This window comes from Lithobates pipiens, unplaced genomic scaffold, assembly GCF_037356315.1.
Source record: "Lithobates pipiens isolate NorthernLeopardFrog02 unplaced genomic scaffold, aLitPip1_a1.2 Scaffold_35, whole genome shotgun sequence".
Taxonomy (NCBI): Eukaryota; Metazoa; Chordata; class Amphibia; order Anura; family Ranidae; genus Lithobates; species Lithobates pipiens.
In genome coordinates, this window is record NW_027507811.1 from 26,769,682 (window position 1) to 26,793,771 (window position 24,090).

At 47.0% G+C, this 24,090-nt stretch overlaps 1 protein-coding gene across 5 annotated transcripts; it reads right to left on the reverse strand.

Moving 5' to 3' along the window:
• Positions 1 to 357: 357 nt before the first annotated feature.
• Positions 358 to 18,217, reverse strand: LOC143956255 (uncharacterized). 5 transcript variants are annotated; one of them, XM_077466452.1, is made up of 7 exons: positions 18,055 to 18,217; positions 17,010 to 17,126; positions 15,311 to 15,411; positions 14,767 to 14,955; positions 14,555 to 14,678; positions 9,872 to 10,848; positions 358 to 2,252 (listed from the first exon to the last, which is right to left on the reverse strand). In XM_077466452.1, exons 2-7 carry the CDS (start codon positions 17,029 to 17,031, stop codon positions 636 to 638), a joined length of 3,030 nt encoding a protein of 1,009 aa, XP_077322578.1. In that variant the 5' UTR covers positions 17,032 to 17,126; positions 18,055 to 18,217; the 3' UTR covers positions 358 to 635. The 5 variants fall into 5 exon arrangements, with proteins under 5 accessions (XP_077322578.1, XP_077322577.1, XP_077322574.1 ...); XM_077466451.1 differs by lacking the exons at positions 9,872 to 10,848; positions 14,555 to 14,678; positions 14,767 to 14,955; ... (1 more) ...; positions 17,010 to 17,126; positions 18,055 to 18,217 and adding an exon at positions 3,345 to 3,635 and having other exon boundaries at positions 358 to 2,551; XM_077466448.1 differs by lacking the exons at positions 9,872 to 10,848; positions 14,555 to 14,678; positions 14,767 to 14,955; ... (1 more) ...; positions 17,010 to 17,126; positions 18,055 to 18,217 and adding an exon at positions 3,345 to 3,635 and having other exon boundaries at positions 358 to 2,554.
• Positions 18,218 to 24,090: the final 5,873 nt, after the last annotated feature.

A 24,090-nucleotide genomic window follows, 5' to 3' on the forward strand; every position in this document is an offset into this window, starting at 1 on the left:
CCCATGTTGCACATCACGTGTGCCGTCTAGTAGTTGCTCTGCTCCAGGCTGGACCCTGCTCACCTTTCTGCTGCTTCACACCAGATGTGACATCTGCACCAGACACTCCCAGAATATATTCACATGAACCGAAAGTGACTGCTGATGACGTCTTTCCTGTTCACTTGATGGTTTCCCAGTGCATCCTGGGATACCTCATACCTCCAAAACAAAGCGAGGCTAACACTGAATAATAAGCCCTCAAAAGCTACTGGTGGAGGCTTTGGAGACACTTTGACGCACCAAGAAAGTGACATGGGGTATAATTTTTGAAGTGACGCAAAGCGAAAAAAAAAAACACAACAGTATAAACTGGACTGCAAGCTTACCATTTTATTTAGAGACAGGAGCTTTGACTGGCATTCAGAGTGCTTTAAAAATGCTTGTGCAGTGCCACATTTTGAAGCAAGCATAATTGAGCCCTTAATCAAGTATCAAAAGCTTAAAGCGTCATCCACATTCATGTACAAATAGAGGACAGGGAGAAGGACAAGTGAGCAAAACAACGTTTAAACTGCAAGGTTCAATAAGAACCTAATTGGAATCTGAGAATAAAATAAAAATATAAATAAAAAAAGAAGAGTCCTCCCCTAGGCTCACGATCCGTTTTTAGCACTTGAGTGGTGGACTTTGCGATGAGCCACCAACCCAGAGCCAGAAGTAAAGGACAGCTCACAGTCCTGGCAAGCGTAGGGCTTTTCGCCCGTGTGTATCCGCTCGTGGGCTCTAAGGTTCCCGTTGCAGCTGAAACATTTCCCGCACTCCCGGCACTCGTACGGCTTTTCCCCTGTGTGGCTCCGGTGGTGCAAGACCAGGCTCTTCTTGTCTCTAAAACATTTCCCGCACTCAGAGCAGGAAAACGGCCTCTCGTCGCTGTGGGTCATCTTATGTCTCGTCAGATCTGAGTTAATTGAGAAGCACTTCCCGCACTCAGAGCAGGCAAACGGTTTGTTCCCGGTGTGGTTTTTCTGGTGCTGGGCCAGGCTGCTCCTATCTTTGTAGCCCTCGCCGCATTCAGAGCACGTGTAGGGTTTCTCGCCCGTGTGGGACCTCTGATGGGAGAGAAGCTGAGAGTTGCGGAGGAAGGCTTTCCCGCACTCGGAACACGAGAACGGTTTCTGACCCGTGTGGATCTTCTGATGTCGGATGAGGTTTCCGTTGTCGCTGAAGCCTTTCCCGCATACGGGGCAGGAAAACGGCTTTTCGCCGGTGTGGCTGCGTTGATGGACCACCAAACGGGCTTTGTCTCTGAATCCTTTGCCGCACTCGGAGCAGGAGAAAGGTTTCTCCCCAGTGTGAGTCTTTTCATGCTTTTTAAGCTCTTCCTTCAGGAAGAAGGCCTTGTTGCATTCTGAGCAATGGAATGTCTTCTCCTTGCCGTGCTTCCTCTGCACGTGGTTGACCATGGCCGCCTTCTGCGTGAACTGCTTCCCGCATTCTTGGCACTGGAAGGCTTTCTCGCCGGTGTGAATCTTCTTGTGCTGTTTCAGGTGACTCTTGTTAAAGAAGTGCTTGTCGCATTCGGAGCACTCAAACACTCTCTTACCGTCAAGAACCTTCTCGAAGATGCCATTTTCCTCGTCGTTCCTGGAGTGCGTGCTCTTTGCTTCGCCCGTGTGCGTTTTTTCGTGCTTGACGAGTTCATTTTTTACAGCGAACCGCTTATCGCACTCGCTGCAGGCGAACGGCCTCTCTCCAGTGTGGACCCTTTGGTGGCCCCGTAGGTGGCTACTGCGGGCAAACCCTCTTCCACATTCAGAGCATTTAAAGGGCTTTTCTCCGGTGTGGGTGGCCTTGTGGCTATAGAGGTGCGAGTTAGTGGAGAAACGTCTCCCGCACTCTGGACATTCATAGGGCTTTTCTCCGGTGTGGGTCAATTGGTGGTGTCGAAGCCGAGGCATGGTTGGGAAGGTTTTGCCACATTCAGAACAAGGGAATGGCTTGGCACCTGTGTGGTTCATCTCGTGCCTGTGGAGCAAGTACTTCATGGTGAAACCTTTGCCGCATTCAGAGCACTGGAACGGCCTTTCACCCGTGTGGCACTTCTCGTGCGTCGAAAGGCTCGTCGTCGTTGCAAATCTTTTCCCGCACTCGTCACACTGGTACGGCTTCACCCCAGTGTGGGTGCGCTGATGGACCTGTAGGTGCTGTTTTTGTGTGAAGCGTTTTCCGCACTCTGAACACTCATAAGGCCTCTCTCCCGTATGAGTCCTCTGGTGGATGGTGAGCAGAGAGTTGGAAATGAAGCTCTTCCCACACTCAGGGCAGAAAAACTTGGGCTTTCCTTTGCTTGTTGTATTTCCACGATCTTCTTCAAAGTCTGTCTCGGAATAGGAATCCTCCTCAACACTAGTAGTGCTGCATTCGGTGCTGCTATCGCTGTACTCCATACCTGCCGCAACTCTTTATAGGTCTGCTGCAATGGATTCTGGGAGAGGACTAGTTCTTCAATGGCACATGATGTACAAAGCTAACTACTGAGATCTCTCCATTACGCTGGCTGGTGGTGAACCTACTGGAAGGGAAAATATTAGATATATGAACAGGATGGCCACTAAACACAGATTTCATCATCGTTAAGTATCAATAGGCACCATAACATGAGCTTATGAACACAGGCTGCAAATTTGTCAGCTTTTTATGGCCATGTGTCCCTGCAAGAATTCTTCGCTCGCCTTCTATTTGGGGGACAATGTTATTGCAGGGACAGGAAGTGAGAGGAAACCTCTCCAATGGGGCTTTGGACACCAATAATACCTTCCCTACCTGATCTAGAACTATATATGGTGTCACACTCTGCAGTATATAAAGTTGAGGATATAAAATATTAGAGAAGATGGTAGGAGACGTGATACACGATCAGGGCCATCTTTAGTGCAGGGCAAACGGGGCACCTGCCCTGGGCCCAATGTTTGTAGGGGGCCCGCCTTCCTGGGGGGCTCTGCACGTGCAGCGTGCGAACACGCCGGAGCTCATCCTTACTTTGCAGTGATTCCCCCTCCCGGGGACCGATAGGCATGAAGGTGTGAAGACGATGGGATGGATATCCGCCCCCATTCTCGGATTCCTATGAATAACATTGGAGACCAGGCCCACCTGACTGCCACTCTCTTGGCTGCTGTCAGCACTACCACTCACCCCCTGGCATCTATGGGAACCTTAAGGTTTCTCTTATTGCTAGAATCGGGTCCAGAGCACACCTACCGGCCATAATAATAATACAATGTATATAGGTGGCCCCCTCCATGCACTCACCCCAGCCTCTGCCCGCACACTCACTCCCAGACTAAAGTGCAAACTTTTACCAGCACTGCGCATGCTCATCCTCTAATAAGTTCCTGTACGTGCGTAATGCGCCCTGCCGCATGGACTGGAAAGCCGTCATGAAGCCTTCCGCGGCCATGTTGGTTGAGGGCAGCTCGCCGCGGACGCACCAGTTCGGGTCCGGGAGTGGAGCGGGTCTGGTCGGAGGCTGCAGAGGGGCACACGGTGCTCAGACGGCAACGACTACACCCCCCCCCCCCCGCACCGTGTTCACCCGCGGAGAACGGGAGAGCAGCGGGGCCGAGCAATGGCTACACCGCGCTACGGTGCTGCGGAGGAGTCAGTTGTGAAATAAGAGAGAATGTTCTGCACAGCGCCACCTGGAGGTCACCGCCAGAACTGCCCGCCGCTTGCAAGGGGCTCAATTCACTATTCACTAAGCTACCACACCAGGATAAGGTCACTGATATTAAAAATAAAGTAAATGATTTCCAGTTGTGTCCAATGAAATTGGAAAATGATCATCACATGGCTGAACATATAGTGCCTTAAAGGGTTACTTCACATTTACAGAAATACTGTAAAAGCTAAACTGACACTGGACAGTCTCCCCGTCCCCGCTGTACTTACCTCTGGGTTGCCAAGCTGCCAGAACCCCTACAGCTCCCACAGCCTCGAGCTTAGAAATCCTCGCTCTCCTCCTCTGTCAGGGTTACCAGGATGGACCAGATGGATTCGAAGGGAATATGATGATGGCACTAACCAATCAGAATCCATCTGATTCATCCTGGAAGCGCTGACAGAGAAGATGGGGGGGGGGGATTTCTAATCTCCAGGCACCTATGGGGGCTGACAGCTCGGCAACCCAGAGGTAAGTACAGCGAGGACTGGGGGGTGGGATGGGTGTCCGGGGTTGGTTCACTTTTACATCTTTTCTGGAAAGGTGATTTCAGATTATTTGAAATATATGGAGGGATTTGGGTCAAGATTTGTGGTGGATCAAGAGATATGGATCCAGAAGAGAGAGAAATGAGGAGGGACAGAGGAATCTGGGAAAAGTTATGGAAGTAATGGAGAAATTAGGATCTGGAAGAGGGACAGTTATGGAGAAAAGAGGGAAGGATTCATTTTGCTACAGAATTGTGGAGGAAAGAGGCACTGAAAAGAGGGACAGTTACAAAGTAAATAGGGATGGAAGGATTTGAGTCCAGAAGAAGGACAGTTGATGAGGAAAGATGGATTGAGGGATTTGGATCCAGAAGAGAGACAGTTGTGAAGAGGAAAGAGTGGAATTTGGTTGTAGGAAGGAGGGATTCAAATCCAGAAGAGGGAAAGCTGAAGCGGAAAGATGGATTGAGGGATTCAGGTCCAGAAGAGGAACAGTTGAGGAGGAAAGATGGATTGGGGAGATTTGGGTCCAGAACAGAGACAGTTGTGGAGAAGGAAGAGGGAATTTGGTAGCAGTAGTGAGACAGTTGTAGGAGAGAGCGACTCAGGTCCAGAAGAGGGACAGTTGTAGGAGAGAGTAATTCAGGTCCAGAAGAGGGACAGTTGTAGGAGAGAGTAATTCAGGTCCAGAAGAGGCAGAGTTGTAGGAGAGTGTAATTCAGGTCCAGAAGAGGGACAGTTGTAGGAGAGAGTAATTCAGGTCCAGAAGAGGGACAGTTGTAGGAGAGAGTAATTCAGGTCCAGAAGAGGGACAGTTGTAGGAGAGAGTAATTCAGGGCCAGAAGAGGGACAGTTGTAGGAGAGAGTAATTCAGGTCCAGAAGAGGGACAATTGTAGCAGAGAGTAATTCAGGTCCAGAAGAGGGACAGTTGTAGGAGAGAGTAATTCAGGTCCAGAAGAGGGACAATTGTAGGAGAGAGTAATTCAGGTCCAGAAGAGGGACAGTTGTAGGAGAGAGTAATTCAGGTCCAGAAGAGGGACAGTTGTAGGAGAGAGTAATTCAGGTCCAGAAGAGGCAGAGTTAGAGGAGAGAGTAATTCAGGTCCAGAAGAGGGACAATTGTAGGAGAGAGTAATTCAGGTCCAGAAGAGGGACAGTTGTAGGAGAGAGTAATTCAGGTCCAGAAGAGGGACAATTGTAGGAGAGAGTAATTCAGGTCCAGAAGAGGGACAATTGTAGGAGAGAGTAATTCAGGTCCAGAAGAGGGACAATTGTAGGAGAGAGTAATTCAGGTCCAGAAGAGGGACAGTTGTAGGAGAGAGTAATTCAGGTCCAGAAGAGGGACAGTTGTAGGAGAGAGTAATTCAGGTCCAGAAGAGGGACAGTTGTAGGAGAGAGTAATTCAGGTCCAGAAGAGGCAGAGTTAGAGGAGAGAGTAATTCAGGTCCAGAAGAGGGACAGTTGTAGGAGAGAGTAATTCAGGGCCAGAAGAGGGACAGTTGTAGGAGAGAGTAATTCAGGGCCAGAAGAGGGACAGTTGTAGGAGAGAGTAATTCAGGTCCAGAAGAGGGACAATTGTAGGAGAGAGTAATTCAGGTCCAGAAGAGGGACAGTTGTAGGAGAGAGTAATTCAGGTCCAGAAGAGGGACAGTTGTAGGAGAGAGTAATTCAGGTCCAGAAGAGGGACAGTTGTAGGAGAGAGTAATTCAGGTCCAGAAGAGGGACAGTTGTAGGAGAGAGTAATTCAGGTCCAGAAGAGGGACAGTTGTAGGAGAGAGTAATTCAGGTCCAGAAGAGGGACAGTTGTAGGAGAGAGTAATTCAGGTCCAGGTGAGGCAGAGTTGTGAAGGAAAAATGAGTGGAGGGATTTAGGCCCAGAAGAGGGACAGTTGAAGAGGAAAAAGGGATGGAGGGATTCAGGTCTAGAAGAGGGAATGTTGTGGAGAAGGAAGAGGGGATTTGGTTGCAGTAGAGGGACAGTTGTAAGTGAGGGGGATTCAGGTCCAGAAGAGGGACAGTTTTAGGAGAGAGCGACTCAGGTCCAGAAGAGAGACAGTTGTAGGTGAGAGTGATTCAGGTCCAGATGAGGGACAGTTATAGGAAAGAGCGATTCAGGTCCAGAAGAAGCAGAGTTGACAAGGAAAAATGGGTGGAGGGATATAGGTCCAGAAGAAGGACAGTTGAAGAGGAAAGATGTAGGGATTCAGGTCCAGAAGAGGGACCATTGTGGAGAAGGAAGAGGGGATTTGGTTGCAGTAGAGGGACAGTTGTAAGTGAGAGGGAATCAGGTCCAGAAGAGGGACAGTTGGAGAAGAGAGAGATTCAGGTCCAATAAAGGGACACTTGAGCAAGAGAGAGGAATAAAGGGATTTGGATCCAGGACAGTTGTGGAGGGACACTGGGCTTAGGACCCAGAAAAACTAAAGTTATGGAGGAAAGAAGGATGAAAGGATGTGGTTATAGAAAAGGGACTGTTGTGAAAGAAAAGAGGGATTTGGGTGCAGAAGAGGAACAGTTATAGATTAAAGAGAGATGGAGGGATTTAGGTCTATATGAGGGACAGTGGTATAGGAAATAGGAAATAGGGACAGTTACAGAGGACAGAGAGATTTAGGACCAGAAGGACAGTTGCGTTCAAAATATGGATAGAGTGATTCAGAAGAGGCACAGCTGTGGAAGAGAGACGGATGAAGGGATTCAGGTCCACAAGAGGGACAATTGTGGTGAAGAATGAAGGAATTTGGTATCAGAAGAGGGACAGTTGTGGGAGAGAGGGATTAGGGGATTTGGGTTCAGAAGTGGGACAGTTGTGGGTGAGAGGGATTTGGGTCCAGAAGAGGGACAGTTGTGGATGACAGGGATTGAGGGATTTGGGTCCAGAAAAGGAACAGTTGTGAATGAAAGAGATATGGAGGGATTCAATTCTAGACAAGGTATAGATGTGGAGGAAAGAAGGACAGTTACAGGGGAAAGAGGGGCAGAGGGATTTGAGCATAGAAGAGGGACAGATGTAGAGGAGAGAGGTGGAGTGATTTAGGTCTGGAAAAAGGAAAATTTTACAAGAAAAGAGGGATGAGGGTAATTGAGCCCAGAAAAGGGATGGAAGGATGTGGGTGCAGAAGATGGACAGTGGAAAAAAGAAGGATGGAGTGATTTGTGCCTGGAAGCACAGTTGTGGAGGAACAAGGGACTGAGGGTTTTGGATCTAGGAGGACCTAATGCCGCGTACACGTGACCGGACTTTTCGACGGACTAGGTCAGACAGACTTTCTGAACGAAACTGACTTGGCCACACACGACCGGACTAAGTCAGTTCGAAAGTCCGTTCATTATGAACGTGATGACATAAACGGGACTAAAGGAAGCTCAGTAGCCAATAGCTGCCCTTGCGTCATATTTGGTCCATCAGACGAGCACACAGACGAACGGTTTTCCCGTTTTTTAGTCCGTCGGATAGATTTGAAACATGTTTTATTTCTAGGTCCATCTGACTTTTGGGAAGAAAAAGTCAGCTGGAGCCCACAGACGATCGAATTGTCTGACGGATTCCGGTCCGCCGGAAAGTCTGATCGTGTGTACATGGCATTAGTGAAGACAAAAGGCTGGGGGGGGGGGGGGGGAGTTGAAGAGGGGCAGTTGTGAATAAAAGGTATGGAGGGATTTGGGTCCAGGAGATTGAGCGCCAGAAGATGGCTTATCACGTGCTGTTGGCCAATGTGGGTGTGATACTCTCAGCCTCCAGGTTTGAAGGTCAAGCTCAGGGCCAAGGGTAAGAGCAATGGTGAAGCTTCCTTAGATGCAAGTGGGTGTATAAAATACGATGACCCCATCTCTACTAACTATTTATCTATCTATCTATCCAGGGGCGGACTGACAACTCATGGGGCCCCCAGGCAATAGGAGATTATGGGGCCCCCAGGCAATCAGAGATTATGGGACCACACAGTATACATAAACACAGTATACACAGACATGTTTCTGTTGGCTGAGAAGGTACTGGAGAGGTGGGGCAGCTATAATCTCTGGATTTTTAACCAAAAGGATGTCGGTAAGGGACATTTCAGAGACAGATGTAAAAAAAAAACACAGATTTTTACATACTGTTGCTGGTTTTACTGAGGCTGGCAACCCTGAGGGAGCCCCCTAGTAGCCCGGGGGCCCTCGGGCAGTGCCCGCGTGGCTGAATGGTCAGTTCGCCCCTGTATCTATCTATCTATCTATCTACCTATTTATCTATCTGTCTATCTACAGTATGTAAATATTTGGGATACAGGAGGAGATACAACCTCAGTTGGAGCTGTAAGTTCCTTTACTGTGGATGTTTTAACCTTCAGGTATCCAAAATGTAATATACAGCTCAAATTTTGGTCTAAAGTGGAACTTCACTCTGAAAGCTGGCTTCTCCTCCTCCCCCTTCTGAAGGCATTCAGCCGCTGCAGGAGTAAAATACAGGGCATCGGTTCCAGTAAATGGCGCCCCCGCCGTTCAGTTGCCCGGGCTCCCCTGGTCCTCCCTCCTCGCAGTGCTGCCAGCTTCACCTCCTCTCCTGTTGCAGGGAATGGTTTCAGGATAAAAAGCGGGCGTATCTTTTGTGAATGAACACAATGAGTGATTGGTACTGATCATTCACAGTGTTCATACATAACTGAAGGACAGTAAATTATGCTTCAGTTTCTGAATGAACAGGGAGACTGTGCAGAGCTCTTCCTGTTCAATTATTCTGTGCAGCTCAGTCTCCAGAGATGGTGATTGAGGACTGTGTCCTCAATCTCAGTTCTTTATCTCAAAAGTGAGACATTAGGGGTCTGTTTAGACCCCTGATATTTCGCCAAAACTCCCCCAACAGGACTGCCCAAAAAAAAGAAAAATTGTATAAAACAATTGACAAAAATACATGTTTAATTTGTTTTAAGAAAAACAATAAAAAAATTACTGACACCATCCACTGGCCTACGGACACCAACCTCTGTCCTATTGACACCATCCATTGCTCTACTGATACTGGCCTCTGCCCTACTGACAAAGTCCATTGCCTTACCATCCATTGTTCTACTGACTGACGCCCTCCACTACCCTACTGACACTGTTCACTTATAAGGTAGCGTAAGTTTATATTTTTACAGTGAAATGTGTCTTATTATATTTTTTCTTACTATTTAATTATGCCTTTTGCATAATTTCTTAAAATGATAAAAAAAGAAATAAAAAAAAAAGAGGTGCTGAACCCCAGAGATCTTTGATCTCTTTCATGTTGTTCAGGTAGGTCGCCACCTCTCAAAGTTTGCCTACCCATGGTCTAGACAATGCGGTGTCTCAACCCAGTGGCACTAAGCCAAAAGAAAATCACCCGTTTCAGATGGCCGAACCTTTTAACGGGTTTTCAAAATCAAGGCCACAATCTGAACAGGACCCTCACATCAATATATCCATCAATGACAGTGTACAGACGCACGCTTTAAACTCCGGGTTTAATAGCAAGAGGCACTTGGAAAAGGTTAACAAGCTTTTATTTCTGAAAGAAAACATAAACAAAAAAAAAAAAGAAAAAGAAAAAAAAAAAAAACTACTCCGTCTACATCTGTGGAAATGCGATTTGTCCTCTATGAATTTTCAAGTGTCTATTCAAGTCGTTTTTCTGTGCGAAGCTCTTGCCGCACTCTCTGCAGATGAATTTCTTAACGCCGGTGTGACCTCTCTGGTGGGAAAGAAGGTTGGAGCTCTGGGCGAAAGCCTTCCCGCATATTGGGCAGACGAAGGGCTTCTCGCCGGTGTGGATTCTGCGATGGGTGATGAGTGCCGAATTGCAGGAGAAGTGCTTCCCGCAGTCTTGGCAGACGAGCGGCTTTTCCCGCGTGTGGATCCTCAGGTGGGTGACCAGGTGCGACTTACAGATGAAGTTCTCACCACACTCCGAGCAGACGAAGGCCCGCTCCCCGGTGTGGACGCTCTGGTGGCGGACCAGGTGCGACTTGTATGGGAAGATTTTGCCACACTGGTTGCATGTCAGCTTCTTCTTCTTATGAAGCCTCTGGTGTCTCATCAGATCTGCGTTGGTAGGGAAGAGCTTGGAACATTCAGAACAGTTGTAGAGCCTTCGGGGCATCGGCATTGCCTGGAGTGATGGAGTTGGAGCAGGCTTGATGTGAATGGCCCGGTTGAGTGCGTTGTGTCTCATTAGCATGGCACTCATTTTCGGAGTGTTGTTGATGTTGGCTTTGGGAGGTTGCCGGACCGGGTTTGGCCTGTAGCCAAGGGCCCGAGGGATGTAGAGGTGTTGCAGGTTCACTTCTTGGCGGGAGACTGGTTCTTCTCTTCTATAGAACATCGGACGTTTGGTTTGAGTGTGTTGGGTGGATATATAGATGACATCCTCATCATCGCTTGAGTCAGACTCTGGAGCTTGGGCATTAGAAGACGTGTACTGAGCCTGTATGTAGAGCTCAGCATTGTGGAGATCTTCGTCATCGTCATCATCGTCATCATCACTCGAAGAGGAATCATCTGACTCAGTGCTCACAGATCTTCCTGGCTTCTCACTTGGGTTATATATTGTCAGGTATTCTGTCCGCGGGATGGGCCTAGGGACAATTCCTCTTATGCCCCTGGTGGACTGAAATGTAGGATGAAATACTGCAGAACTTTTAGGCTTTAAGTCATCTGTTAACAGAAGATTTAGTTAGGATTAGAAAATTGTTCAAAGAGCTTATAACATTGTAACTCAACTAAAGTCTCTATATTAGAGCAGAACTAAACCCTCATATAATTTCCAGGAAAGGAAGCTGCTATCTTGGCCTTTGTTTGATCTTCAACTGCCATGGTGCTACACATGTGATTATTTATGACACCAACCATTTGATGGTTTGATAGTTGGGTTGAAAGCACGTCCCGGGAATTTAACTGTTTTTTTTTAAACTGTTAAATTGATGGGTTTAGTTCCGCTTTAAACCCATCCATTTATTGGTTTCTCAAAACAGTTATATATATATATATATATATATATGGCAAGCCATGAATGATAGCTGTCATACCTGCTTCTGCTCTCAACCAGATTGTCATGCCATCAAATGTCTGGTGTCAGAACTGATCCCATATGCAGCACCATGGCAACTGCAGATAAAACAGAGGCCAAGATGGCAGCTTCCTTGGTGGTAAAGAATAAGAGGGTTTAGTATCGCTCTAAACGTAATGTTCTGCTTTTTGACAAACGCAGAGAAACTGGGTGGTGGAAATCTATTAAAGCTCAACTACAAGCAAAGTAGAAGAGACCCCCCCAATAATGCAGAGAGAAGAACTGACGTCATCATGTCGGCCTGATTCCGGCATCATTTAAGAATAGGACCGTACATGTCACATGATCTGCCAGAAGACTTTGGAAAAGAGGATTTAAAAAAAAAAAAAAAAAAAAACAAGTGGGGGGGGCAGGGGATGCGGGCTTTAACTGTGTAAATGCCATTTATTACATATTTTGTTCTTGTAGGCTCGTGCTGGACCAATGAATCCAATGGGCAATTTGACAGGTCTATACTTGTCTCTTGCAGAACACACCTACTTCATTGTAATGATCTCCTAATGGTCATCAATGCACATACAATAGATACAGCTTTCTGTAGACGTAGACTATTCAATATTTCTTCTATAGCAGCCATTCTCAACTAGGGTTTCTTGGAACCTTACGGTTCCTCCAGAGGTGGTTAGGGGTTCCTTGAGCTGTGGCTAACTGACCTTCCATGTGATGATGCCTGCATAGTTCCAGGTCCAACACCACTTGGCAGAGCCAGGGCATGATTGTAATGGTGGGATTCTGACCATGAGCAGTCTTCCCATAGGCCACCAACCATGTAAGGGTCGATTTCTCAGTGGCCACTAATGCCACTTAACAGGGATTCTCTAAACCTGAGCATTATTGCAAGAAATCCGTTGGAGTAAAAATCTTGAGAAAGACTGTTATAAAGGGACTCCTGTAGTCCATACAAGTACATGCGAATTAAATGTGCAGAAGTATACAGTATATGGACACTGTCTCTAGACCCAGTGAAAGCCTTTATGGCCCATGGGCACAGCTGTATTCCATAGACTCAGTTGTGTTCCAGACACATCTGTAACAGGGAGCTCCATGATCTCTTCAAAGACTCATACCCACATAACTTATGTGTGCTTCCTCAAGTAGAAACCAACAAAATAATGTAAAGGTCTTCTTATGGCTAAGTTCACTTTTTGTTTTCTAAATTCCAGCTCAGCTATGTACCGATATACCATTATTGGACCTCTGTTGCAGAAAAATAAAAGCTTCCTTTAGATTTACAAAAACTATGAAATAGGAGGATCCATCTATCTATCCAATTCAGGCTGGGTTCACACCGCTGCGGGTGGGAGCCCCGGATGTGATTCGCACCGCACTGCAGTGCAAATCACATCCGATCTCTGTGCGATGCGAGTTCAGCCATACAGATAGTATGGCTGAATTCGCATCGCACCCGCCGCAAACTCGCACAGGACCCTTTTTTTGGTCCGCAGCAGAATCGGATCGCATGGGTGTTCACACCATGCGATCCGATTCCTGTCCGAGTTTGCAGATCGCACTGCGATATGCGGACTGATCTGGGGGTGTCATTAAGATTTCATTGACACTTCCAGCAGTCCGCATAGGGCAGTGTGAACTGCCGGCGGGAGGCATGCGATGCGGGAAAACGCCGCAAATTTGTGGCGTTCCCGCATCGCTCCGGTGTGAACCCAGCCTCACTCTGTATCCAATCAAGTAGGCCCTTGCATTACATCAGGGGTGTCCAACTCGAGGCCCCCAGAGAGTTTAGCATGTGGCCCGGGCCCGTCTAGGGGGGCACTGGGGATGCTGTGCACACATAGCAGATGTGGCAGCCTACACTGACAAGCCAGGCAAATGCAACCCTGGAAGGGAGCCGTGCAAACCTGGCTGATGGGTGCAGGGTGTGTGTGCTAATGAGGTCAGCTGGTGAATGGCTTCCTGTGTCTTACTGGTTCTCATGTCTTAAATCGACATACCAGGAAGTCGTGAAGCATTCTATGGAACACCGCAGGGGCTAAGGTAAGGCCTTGTTCTAAAAAAATCAAAGAATGTTTAGTCTACCAGACTAGTACAAAAACATGGGCAGCATTCTATAAAAATTCACAAGTTTTAGAACCTGGAGAAACCAAAATTTTACTGGATAAGGACTAAGATTACAATTGCTGCCCAGCCTTACCAAAATCACCAGAACTTGGGTGATGATTGGGACTGGTACCTTCAAGATCTCAGTCTACATATTCATCTATGGATCTTGGGGGTGGGGCAAGGTGGGTTGGATTTTTTTATTTTCAGGGCTGAAAGGCGTTAACTACTTAAGGGTCTTACAAAAAGAGTATCTATGTCTGGCTACCTATCAAGCAATAGTTGGATTGTTATTGTTCAAGACCATCCTGGGTCTACAAAAGGAGTATCTACAGTATGTCTGGCTACCTATCAAGCAATAGTTGGGTTGTTAATCTTCAAGACCATCTTGGTTATACAAAAGGAGTATTAATGTCTGGCTACCTATCGAGCCATAGTTGGATCGTTATTCTTCAAGACCACCTTGGATCTACAAAAGGAGTATCTATGTCTGGCTACCTATCGAGCAATAGTTGGTTTGTTAATCTTCAAGAAAATCTTGGGTCTGCAAAAGAAGTATCTATGTCTGGCTACCTATCAAGCAATAGTTGGATCCTTAATCTTCAAGACTATCTTGGATCTACAAAAGGATTATCTATGTCTGGCTATGTATCAAGCAATAGTTGGATTGTTAATCTTCAAGACCATCTTGGGTCTACAAAAGGGTATCCATGTGTGGCAACTTATCAAGCAAAAGTTGGATAATTAACCTTCAAGACCGCCTTGGATCTACAAAAGGAGTATCTATGTCTGGCTACCTATCGATCCATAGTTGGTTCGTTAATCTTCAAGGCCATCTTGGGTCTACAAAAGAAGTATCTATGTCTGGCTACCAATCAAGCAATAGTTGGATCCTTAATCTTCAAGACCATCTCGGTTCTACAAAAGGGTATCTATGTGTGGCAACTTATCAAGCAATAGTTGGATTGTTAACCTTCAAGACCATCTTGGGTCTACAAAAGGAATACTTATGTCTGGCTATCTATTGAGCCATAGTTGGATCATTTTTCTTCAAGACCATCTTGGCTCTATGACCAACCTAAAATGTTCTTGGAATCATCTGAAGAACGTCATTTGTACTAACAGTGGCCCAAAGAGATCGTAATGCTCAATCCCATCTACAGGATATAATATTGGGAACTCGTGCCCAGATTTTTTGTTACAAGACATTCAAATGCAAGTCTTTACATAATATCTCACCCTGTGGAGCTCGAGGTTGATGGCCCTTCATCATTGCTTCAGTGTACAGATCCTTGTGTCCTTCAAAATATTCCCACTCGTCCATGGATAAGTAGACAGCGACATCCTCACACCTTACGGGAACCTGACACACACAATGAGAGAGTGTGACTATCCAGGCACATCCCTTGTCTGTTACTGGATAATGTCCCAGAATTCCCGGCACCGCTCACCTCTCCCATCAGCAGCTCAATGATCTTGTTGGTCAGTTGTAGAATCTTCTTGTCATCTCTCTCAGGTGTCAGGGAGGGAGCTGGAGATTCTGTGCTGGGGCTCTGGCTCCGGCTTGAACCCTCCAAGACAGGGGGGCGACTGCTGCTGGCCGTCGCGTCATCAGCAGTCTTCTTTGAAGGTACATAATCCTAGGTGACAACAAAGTGAGAGAAGTAATGTCTTGTAATCGCTCTCCAGGATTCTCCTCGCCTCGCTTGTCAGGTCTGTGTTTTATCAATAAAGGTAAGAGTGATGTCATGTGACCTCCCAGAATCCTCCTCACCTCTCTCCGGTCAGGTCTGTGTTTTATCAATAGAGATAAGAGTGATGTCATGTGACCTCCCAGAATCCCCCTCACCTCTCCGGTCAGGTCTGTGTTTTATCAATAGAGATAAGAGTGATGTCATGTGACCTCCCAGAATCCCCCTCACCTCTCCGGTCAGATCTGTGTTTTATTAATAGAGATAAGAGTGATGTCATGTGACCTCCCAGAATCCTCCTCACCTCTCCGGTCAGCAGGTAGATGATCTCCAGGGTGATATTCAGTATCCTATCAGTCATCTGGTTCCTGTCTTTCTCCATCCTGGCGGAGTCATATAACCGTTCTGAAAGAATATAACAAAAAATGTTCTTACGGACCTGGCACCGGGGTAGCTGGTGTCAAGTCACTCATGGTGGGACACAGTACTTGCTTATTTACCATTTTCTCCAGCATTGTGCTACCCCTCCCATAATAGTCAGGTTCCTGGACCGCTCTTAGTGAGACACCGGAGCTGAGCACAGAGACAACTGTAAAAAATGGCTGGCGAGTGACTGATAGACACAGGGGTTGGTCACTAGAGATGAGCTTGTGTTTGTTCCGAACTAAGTTTGGGTCAGAACCTAGAAGTCAGCTGTCATTCCGGGGGCCAATGAGCTCATGAACACTGAGATAACATGACCATGTGGCCATATCAGGTCAAATATATCACAAGCATCCCCTCCCCTTTACATATGACCAGCTGCACAGTGGGCAATCCTCCACACATAGTTCCTTGGTCCAGGAATGACAGTGGACTTCTGGGTTTGGACCTAAGGCTCATCCCTGGTGACCTCCAATACAGCCAGCAACTTGGAACCACTGGTACCACCAAAGACTGATCTATGGAGGACTTCAGAGTGCCAATATTTAGGCCACACAATTTTTAACCTTTACGAAACAGAGAATTCAATGTGCTATGGTGTGCCCTGTCCCAGGTAATGATGCTGGCTCCTCGATCCTGTAACAGTGGGTCCCTAAAGGGCTCTACAAGATACCGGTGACCCCACACATGTGCTTTGGCTAGAAAGAAGACCCCGGATGGTGTGCCCTGTCCCAGGTAGTGATGGTGGCTCCTCGATCCTGTAACAGTGGGCCGGTCCTGTAACAGTGGGCCCCTGTAGGGTTCTACAAGATACCGGTGACCCCACACATGTGCTTTGGCTATAAAGAAGACCCTGGATGGTGTGCCCTGTTTCTGGTACTGAGGCTGGATCCTTGATCCTGTAGTAGCGGGCCCTTATAGGGCTCTACAAGATACCAGTGATCCCACATGTGCTTTGGCTAGAAAGAAGACCCTGGATGGTGTGCCCTGTTTCTGGTACTGAGGCTGGATCCTTGATCCTGTAGTAGCGGGCCCTTATAGGGCTCTACAAGATACCAGTGACCCCACATGTGCTTTGGCTAGAAAGAAGACCCCGGATGGTGTGCCCTGTCCCAAGTAATGATGGTGTCTCCTCTATCCTGTAACAGTGGGTCCCTAAAGGGCTCTACAAGATACCGGTGACCCCATGTGTGCTTTGGCTAGAAAGTAGACCCCGTAGGGTGGCTCCTCGATCCTGTAACAGTGGGCCCCTATAGGGCTCTACAAGATACCGGTGACCCAACATGAGCTGTGGCTAGAAAAAAGACCACCAGATGGTGTGCCCTGTTCCAAGAACTGATGGTGACTCCTCAATCCTGTAACAGTGGGCCTCTATAGGCCTCTACAACATACCGGTGATTCCCACATGTGCTTTGGCTAGAAAGAAGACGTTGGATGGTGTGCCCTCCCCCTGGTACAAATGCTAGTTCCTTGGTCCTGTAACAGTGGACTACCAGATTCTACCAGTTGCCAGCTTTGGCTCTCGAGAAGACCCCGGATGGTCACTGCAGTGTAATGTGGTTGGTTAAGAAATACTTTACCTGTCATCCTTGGAGAAAACATCCTCCCCCCACGCGGTTCGTCTATTTCAACTGGTATCAGCCAATGGGACGCAAGGAGACCCTAAAGGAGGAGTCCACCCGAATTTAACATCGCAGCTACAAGTGGAGGGGATGTTCGGTTAAATTACTGATCAAACTTATATATCTCAAGGCAAAGGTGGAAAAATATGTTTCTGACGAGGAGATCTCCATGGAATGTGGGTGGGGCCGGGAACACATTGTCATATTTTATCAGCCACATTCTATTTTTGGAAAAAAAAAAAGGAAATGTTTGTAGAGGATTTTCAGGACTCGGGAATATTCTTCTTCACCTGCTAACGTCTGTTAATGATTATTCAGCCCCCTGTTCCATAGCCAATGAATTAATGAGAAAGAATGTTCTCTGTACATCCCTATGGTATAAGTCAGAGCTACATAAACGTATTATAATAATAATAGTGTGTGACTGTGGGGGGACATTAGAGTGTAAGCTCTTCTGGTGCAGAGAGAAATGTGACTGGCTGTGTCCTCTGTACAGTCTTATGGTATATGTCAGAGCTATATACATGTATATTATTAATAGAATAGACGGTTGGACATTAGAGTGTAAGCTCCTCTGGTGCAGAAACAGGTGAGACGGGCTCAGTGTTCTCTGTACAGCACTGCGGTATATGTCAGAGCTATATAAATGTATAATAATAATAATAATAATAATAATGATAGACTATTAGTAGACATTAGAGTGTAAGCTCTTGTGGTGCAGAATTAAATATATTGATAATAATTGATATATCTAATATATATGTAATTATTATATATACTGTATTAATATATATATATATATATATATAATAAGTGATAATAATAAATGGATGTATGGAGAATGATGATTAATGATGGAGGATCTCCCTGTGCTGGGCTCTGCACATTGCCTGGCTGCTCCTCTGTCCACTCCTGGGCTCATCCCTGTACAGGTGCTGTGTGGCTCCTCCCCCCTACAGGCCGCCCCGCCCCCCTCCTGTCCGCGGGAAGGCTGATGGCTCACCTGTCTGGCCAGGTCACAGCCGGATTGGCCGCACTATAGGAGACACATCTGCCTCCAGTTTGCAATCACTAAAATGTAAACTCCCAAGAACATGTCGGCTCTTTATTATGTCACCGGGCTGCCCCTGCAAGCGCTGGAGCGCAGCTCCTATTTTCCACACGTGTCCTCGGTGAAGGAGCCATGATCCCGGAGCCGCTCGGCCTGTCCGCAGTTAGATTGTCACCGGAAATATGGCCGCCAACCTCGCAGCGGGACTGTGCAGAGGAGATGGAGAGGGGGGTCAGACTTCCTGTGACGTCGCCGAGCCCCCCCTACTCAACCTTCCCTGTGGGGAGGGGGCGATGTGTGATGTCTGCGGATATTATCTATATATATATATATATATGTCTCATAATATTATACCACCATCATCCTCCCTCTTCATCAGCCATCATCATTATAGTATACCACCGTAACTCATCATCATCATATACCACCCATCATCATCACATTATACCAGTGACCACCCATCATCATCATCACATTATACCAGTGACCACCCATCATCACCATCATCATATACCACCCATCATCATCACATTATACCAGTGACCACCCATCATCATCATCACATTATACCAGTGACCACCCATCATCATCATCACATTATACCAGTGACCACCCATCATCATATACCACCCATCATCATATACCACCATCATCATCATCATATACCACCCATCATCATATACCACCACCACCATCATCATCATATACCACCCAACATCATCACATTATACCAGTGACCACCCATCATTATCATCATCATATACCACCCAACATCATCATCATATACCACCACCATCATCATCATATACCATCCGTCATCATCACATTATACCAGTGACCATCCATCATCATCACATTATACCAGTGACCACCCATCATCATCATCATATACCACCATCATCATCATATACCACCCATCATCATCACATTATACCAGTGACCACCCATCATCATCATCACATTATACCAGTGACCACCCATCATCATCATCACATTATACCAGTGACCACCCATCATCACCATCATCATATACCACCCAACATCATCACCATATACCACCCATCATCATATAGCACCACCACCATCATCATCATCATATACCACCACCACCATCATCATCATCATATAACAACCCACCACCATCATCATCATCATATACCACCCAACATCATCACCATATGCCATCCATCAAAATATACCACCACCACCACCATCATCATATACCACGCATTATCATATACCATCACCACCACCCATCGTCATCATATACCATCCATCACCCATCATCATATACCACCCATCATCATATACTAATCATCATCATAATCATCATCATATACCACCCGTCATCATATACCACCCATCATCATATACCACCACCACCATCATTATCATATACCACCCATCATCATGTACCACTACCACCCATCATCATCATATACTAATCATTATCATCATATACCACCCGTCATCATATACCACCACCACCACCGCCATCATCATCATATACCACCCATCGTCATCATATGCCACCCATCATCATATACCACCACCACCATCATTATCATATACCACCCATCATCATCATATACTAATCATCATCATCATATGCCACCCATCATCATATACCACCACCACCATCATTATCATATACCACCCATCATCATATACCACTACCACCCATCACTATATACCACCCATCATCATCATCATATACCAGTACCACCATTAACCATCATCATCATTTTATATTGTATCACCGTAATTCTTCATCGTCACCCATCATGGTTGTCACATTATACCACCATCACCCATAGGCACACCAGGTGTACAGACCTGGGAACTCCGCACATGGATGGTGAGAATGCCTCATAATGGGCACAGCAGGTGTACAGACCCGGAAACTTAGCACAAGGATGGTGGGAACCCCTCATAATGGGCACAGCAGACGTACAGATCTGGGAACTCAGCATATGGATGGTGGGGGCCCCTCATAATGGGCACAGCAGACATAAAAACCCGGGAACTCAGCACAGGGACAGTGGGAAACCCCTATAATGGGCACAACAGTTGTATAGACCTGGGAACTCAGCACAGGGATGGTAGGAACTCCCCATAATGGGCACAGCAGGTGTACAGACCCGGGAACTCCGAACAGGGATGGTGGGAACTCCTCATAATTGGCACAGCAGGTGTATAGACGGGGGAACTCAGCAAAGGGATGGTGGGAACCCCTCATAATGGGCACAGCAGGTGTACAGACCTGAGAACTCATCACAGGGATGGGGGGAACCCCTCATAATGGGCACAGCAGTTGTGCAGACCTGGGTAATCAGCACAGGGATGGTGGGAACCCCTCATAATGGGCACAGCAGGAGTATAGACCAGGTAACTTAGCACAGGGATTGTGAGAACCCCTCATAATGGGCACAGCAGACGTACAGACCCGGAAACTCCGCACAGGGATGGTGGGAACCCCTCATAATGGGCACAGCAGACGTACAGACCCGGGAAGTTCGCACAGGGATGGTGGGAACCCCTCATAATGGGCACAGCAGACGTACAGACCCAGGAACTCAGCACAGGGATGGTGGGAACCCATCATAATGGGCACAGCAGGTGTACAGACCCGGGAACTCAGCACAGGGATGGTGGGAACCCCTCATAATGTAAACAGACTTTTTAGGTAGATGTTTTAGATCTTGTCTGGCCATAATCTCCTTTGTAAGAGCAGCCCTTACTTGCCCTTACCTCCAGAGCCCGAGGTGAAGGTGGAAGTAAGGGCTCCTAGAATCCATTGATACCACTGTGAAACATTGGGGGAAGGACCTCTTGACCATGTCTGCATGTTTTATGTATCGAGTCACATGACTTACACTTGACCTTTTGTGCTAACAAGCAATCCAAGTGGTTGGTGGGAAAAGTATGTGATTGTGATTGGCTTAAAGTGTACCTGCAGTCATGCCTTAATTGGTAAACCATAGTTTCCATGTGTAGCAGGCAGACCAGCTTCCCATAAGCGACAGCTGAAACCTGCCGTCACATGTCCCCATTGCTGGCCCCTCCCTGGGTCCACACACCGACCAACGTGCGAGAACAGGTCGATATTTGATTACCAGAGTGTCTGGTTGTGCTGGAATGGACTTTCAAAGGCTTGATTCACACCTACCGGTAGGCATTTTTAGTGCTTTATGCATTTTGCTTATTTGCTCTACAGAAATTGTTCCATAGGAAACCATGTTAAATTGGTTGTAAACCCTTACAAACCACTTTGACCTACAGGTAAGCCTAGATTAAGGCTTACCTGTAGGTCCAAGAAATATCTCCTAAACCTATACGGTTTAGGAGATATTTACAAAAATACAGCCACTGCTGTCTACGGCGCACTGGGCAGGCCGCAGATCGCGGCAATATGCCGCGAGTGTCGGCTCCCGTGTGCATGCGTGGGAGTGACGTCATCGCTGCTCCGGCGAATCACAGTGCCAGAGCAGCGAGACCCGGAAGTCACTCCGGGATCCATAGCAGCGGCGGGCATGAAGATGGAGGACCTCTTCGGGGGCTTCGCTCTCAGGTAAGTTATTCATAATGAGCTAGTATGCTATGCATACTAGCTCATTATGCCTTTTGCCTTGCAGGTTGCTTTTTTCCCCATGGGTTTACAACCACTTTAAATGGGGTGTAGTGCAAATCTGCAAAATGCACTAAAAATGCATAGATGTAAATCAAGCCTAATAGGTGGTTCATGGAGTTCCTTCACACGTTGCTAGGGGGTTCCATGAACAATGTTAGATTGATCTTCTGCCTACAGGGGGCCCTTTTCCACTGACCACCAATTTAAGGGGTTCGTCTACACTGACCACCAATTCAAAGGGATCCTTCTACACTGACCACCAATGTAAGGGAGCAATTCTCAGCTGGAGGGGTTCTTCTCCACTGACAACCAATGTAAGGGAGCATTTCCCCGCTGGAGGGGTTCTTCTCCACTGACAACCAATGTAAGGGAGCATTTCCCCGCTGGAGGGGTTCTTCTCTACTGAAAACCAATGTAAGGGAGCAATTCTCAGCTGGAGGGGTTCTTCTCCACTGACAACCAATGTAAGGGAGCACTTCCCCGCTGGAGGGGTTCTTCTCCACTGACAACCAATGTAAGGGAGCATTTCCCCGCTGGAGTTGTTCTTCTCCACTGACAACCAATGTAAGGGAGCACTTCCCCGCTGGAGAGGTTCTTCTCCACTGACAACCAATATAAGGGAGCACTTCCCTGCTGGAGGGGTTCTCCTCACTGACAACCAATGTAAGGGGCAATTTCTCATTGACCACAAATGTAAGAGGACATTTCTCCACTGACCACCAATGTAAAAGATCACTTCTCCACTAACCAATAATTCAAGGAGGTCCTTCTACAATGACCACCAATTTAAGGGAATGTTCTAATCTAGACTGATCACCAAAGTAAAGGGGCAATTTCTCATTAACCACCAATGTAAGGGGGCACTTCTCGACTGTCCACCAATGTAAGGGAACTTTTCTTCACTGCCCCCCCCCCAATGTAAAGGGGGCACTTCTACACTGACCACCAATGTAAGAAGGCAATTTCTCATTCACCACTAATGTAAAAGGTCCCTTCACCACTGACCACTAATTTAAGGGGGTCATTCTACACTGACCACCAATGTAAAGGAGAAACTTCTCACTGACCACCAATGTAAGGTAGCACTTCTCCGCTGGAGGGGTCCTTCTCCACTGATGGCCAATGTAAGGGGGCACTTCTACACTGACCACCAATGTAAGGGTGCACTTCTCAACTGGAGGGGTTCTTCTCCTCTGACAACCAATGTAAGGGAGCATTTCCCCGCTGGAGGGGTTCTTCTCCACTGACAACCAATGTAAGGGAGCAATTCTCAGCTGGAGGGGTTCTTCTCCACTGACAACCAATGTAAGGGAGCACTTCCCCGCTGGAGGGGTTCTTCTCCACTGACAACCAATGTAAGGGAGCACTTCCCCGCTGGAGGGGTTCTCCTCACTGACAACCAATGTAAGGGGCAATTTCTCATTGACCACAAATGTAAGAGGACATTTCTCCACTGACCACCAATGTAAAAGATCACTTCTCCACTAACCAATAATTCAAGGAGGTCCTTCTACAATGACCACCAATTTAAGGGAATGTTCTAATCTAGACTGATCACCAAAGTAAAGGGGCAATTTCTCATTAACCACCAATGTAAGGGGGCACTTCTCGACTGTCCACCAATGTAAGGGAACTTTTCTTCACTGCCCCCCCCCCCCCCAATGTAAAGAGGGCACTTCTACACTGACCACCAATGTAAGAAGGCAATTTCTCATTTACCACTAATGTAAAAGGTCCCTTCACCACTGACCACTAATTTAAGGGGGTCATTCTACACTGACCACCAATGTAAAGGAGAAACTTCTCACTGACCACCAATGTAAGGTAGCACTTCTCCGCTGGAGGGGTCCTTCTCCACTGATGGCCAATGTAAGGGGGCACTTCTACACTGACCACCAATGTAAGGGTGCACTTCTCAACTGGAGGGGTCCTTTTCCACTGACACTCAATGTAAGGTGGCACGTCTACACTGACCACCAATTTAAGGGAACTCTTGTCCACTGACCACTAATGTAACAGTGTTTTTACACTAGGGTATGCAAGCATTCATATTTGATTGGTTTTAACTCAGCAATGGCTAACGAGGGAGGCTAAGCACATGGTCCCATCTTTGAAACAGACTTTAATGTATGGGCTCTACTGACTGGGAAGCAGGTGGGAAAAAAAGAGGGGGCTACAGAGAAACGGCATGGAAAGTAAAGCTCTCTGTGATGTTGTTTATCCAGCTTCCTCTCTGTTGTCCATCATCATTGCCCATCGGTTCTTCAGCACGCCCAAGCCTCAAACTTACCATCTAGGTCAGGGATCTCCAAACATAACACAAAATTTGGTCTCATGTCTCTATCTTCTACCAGTTT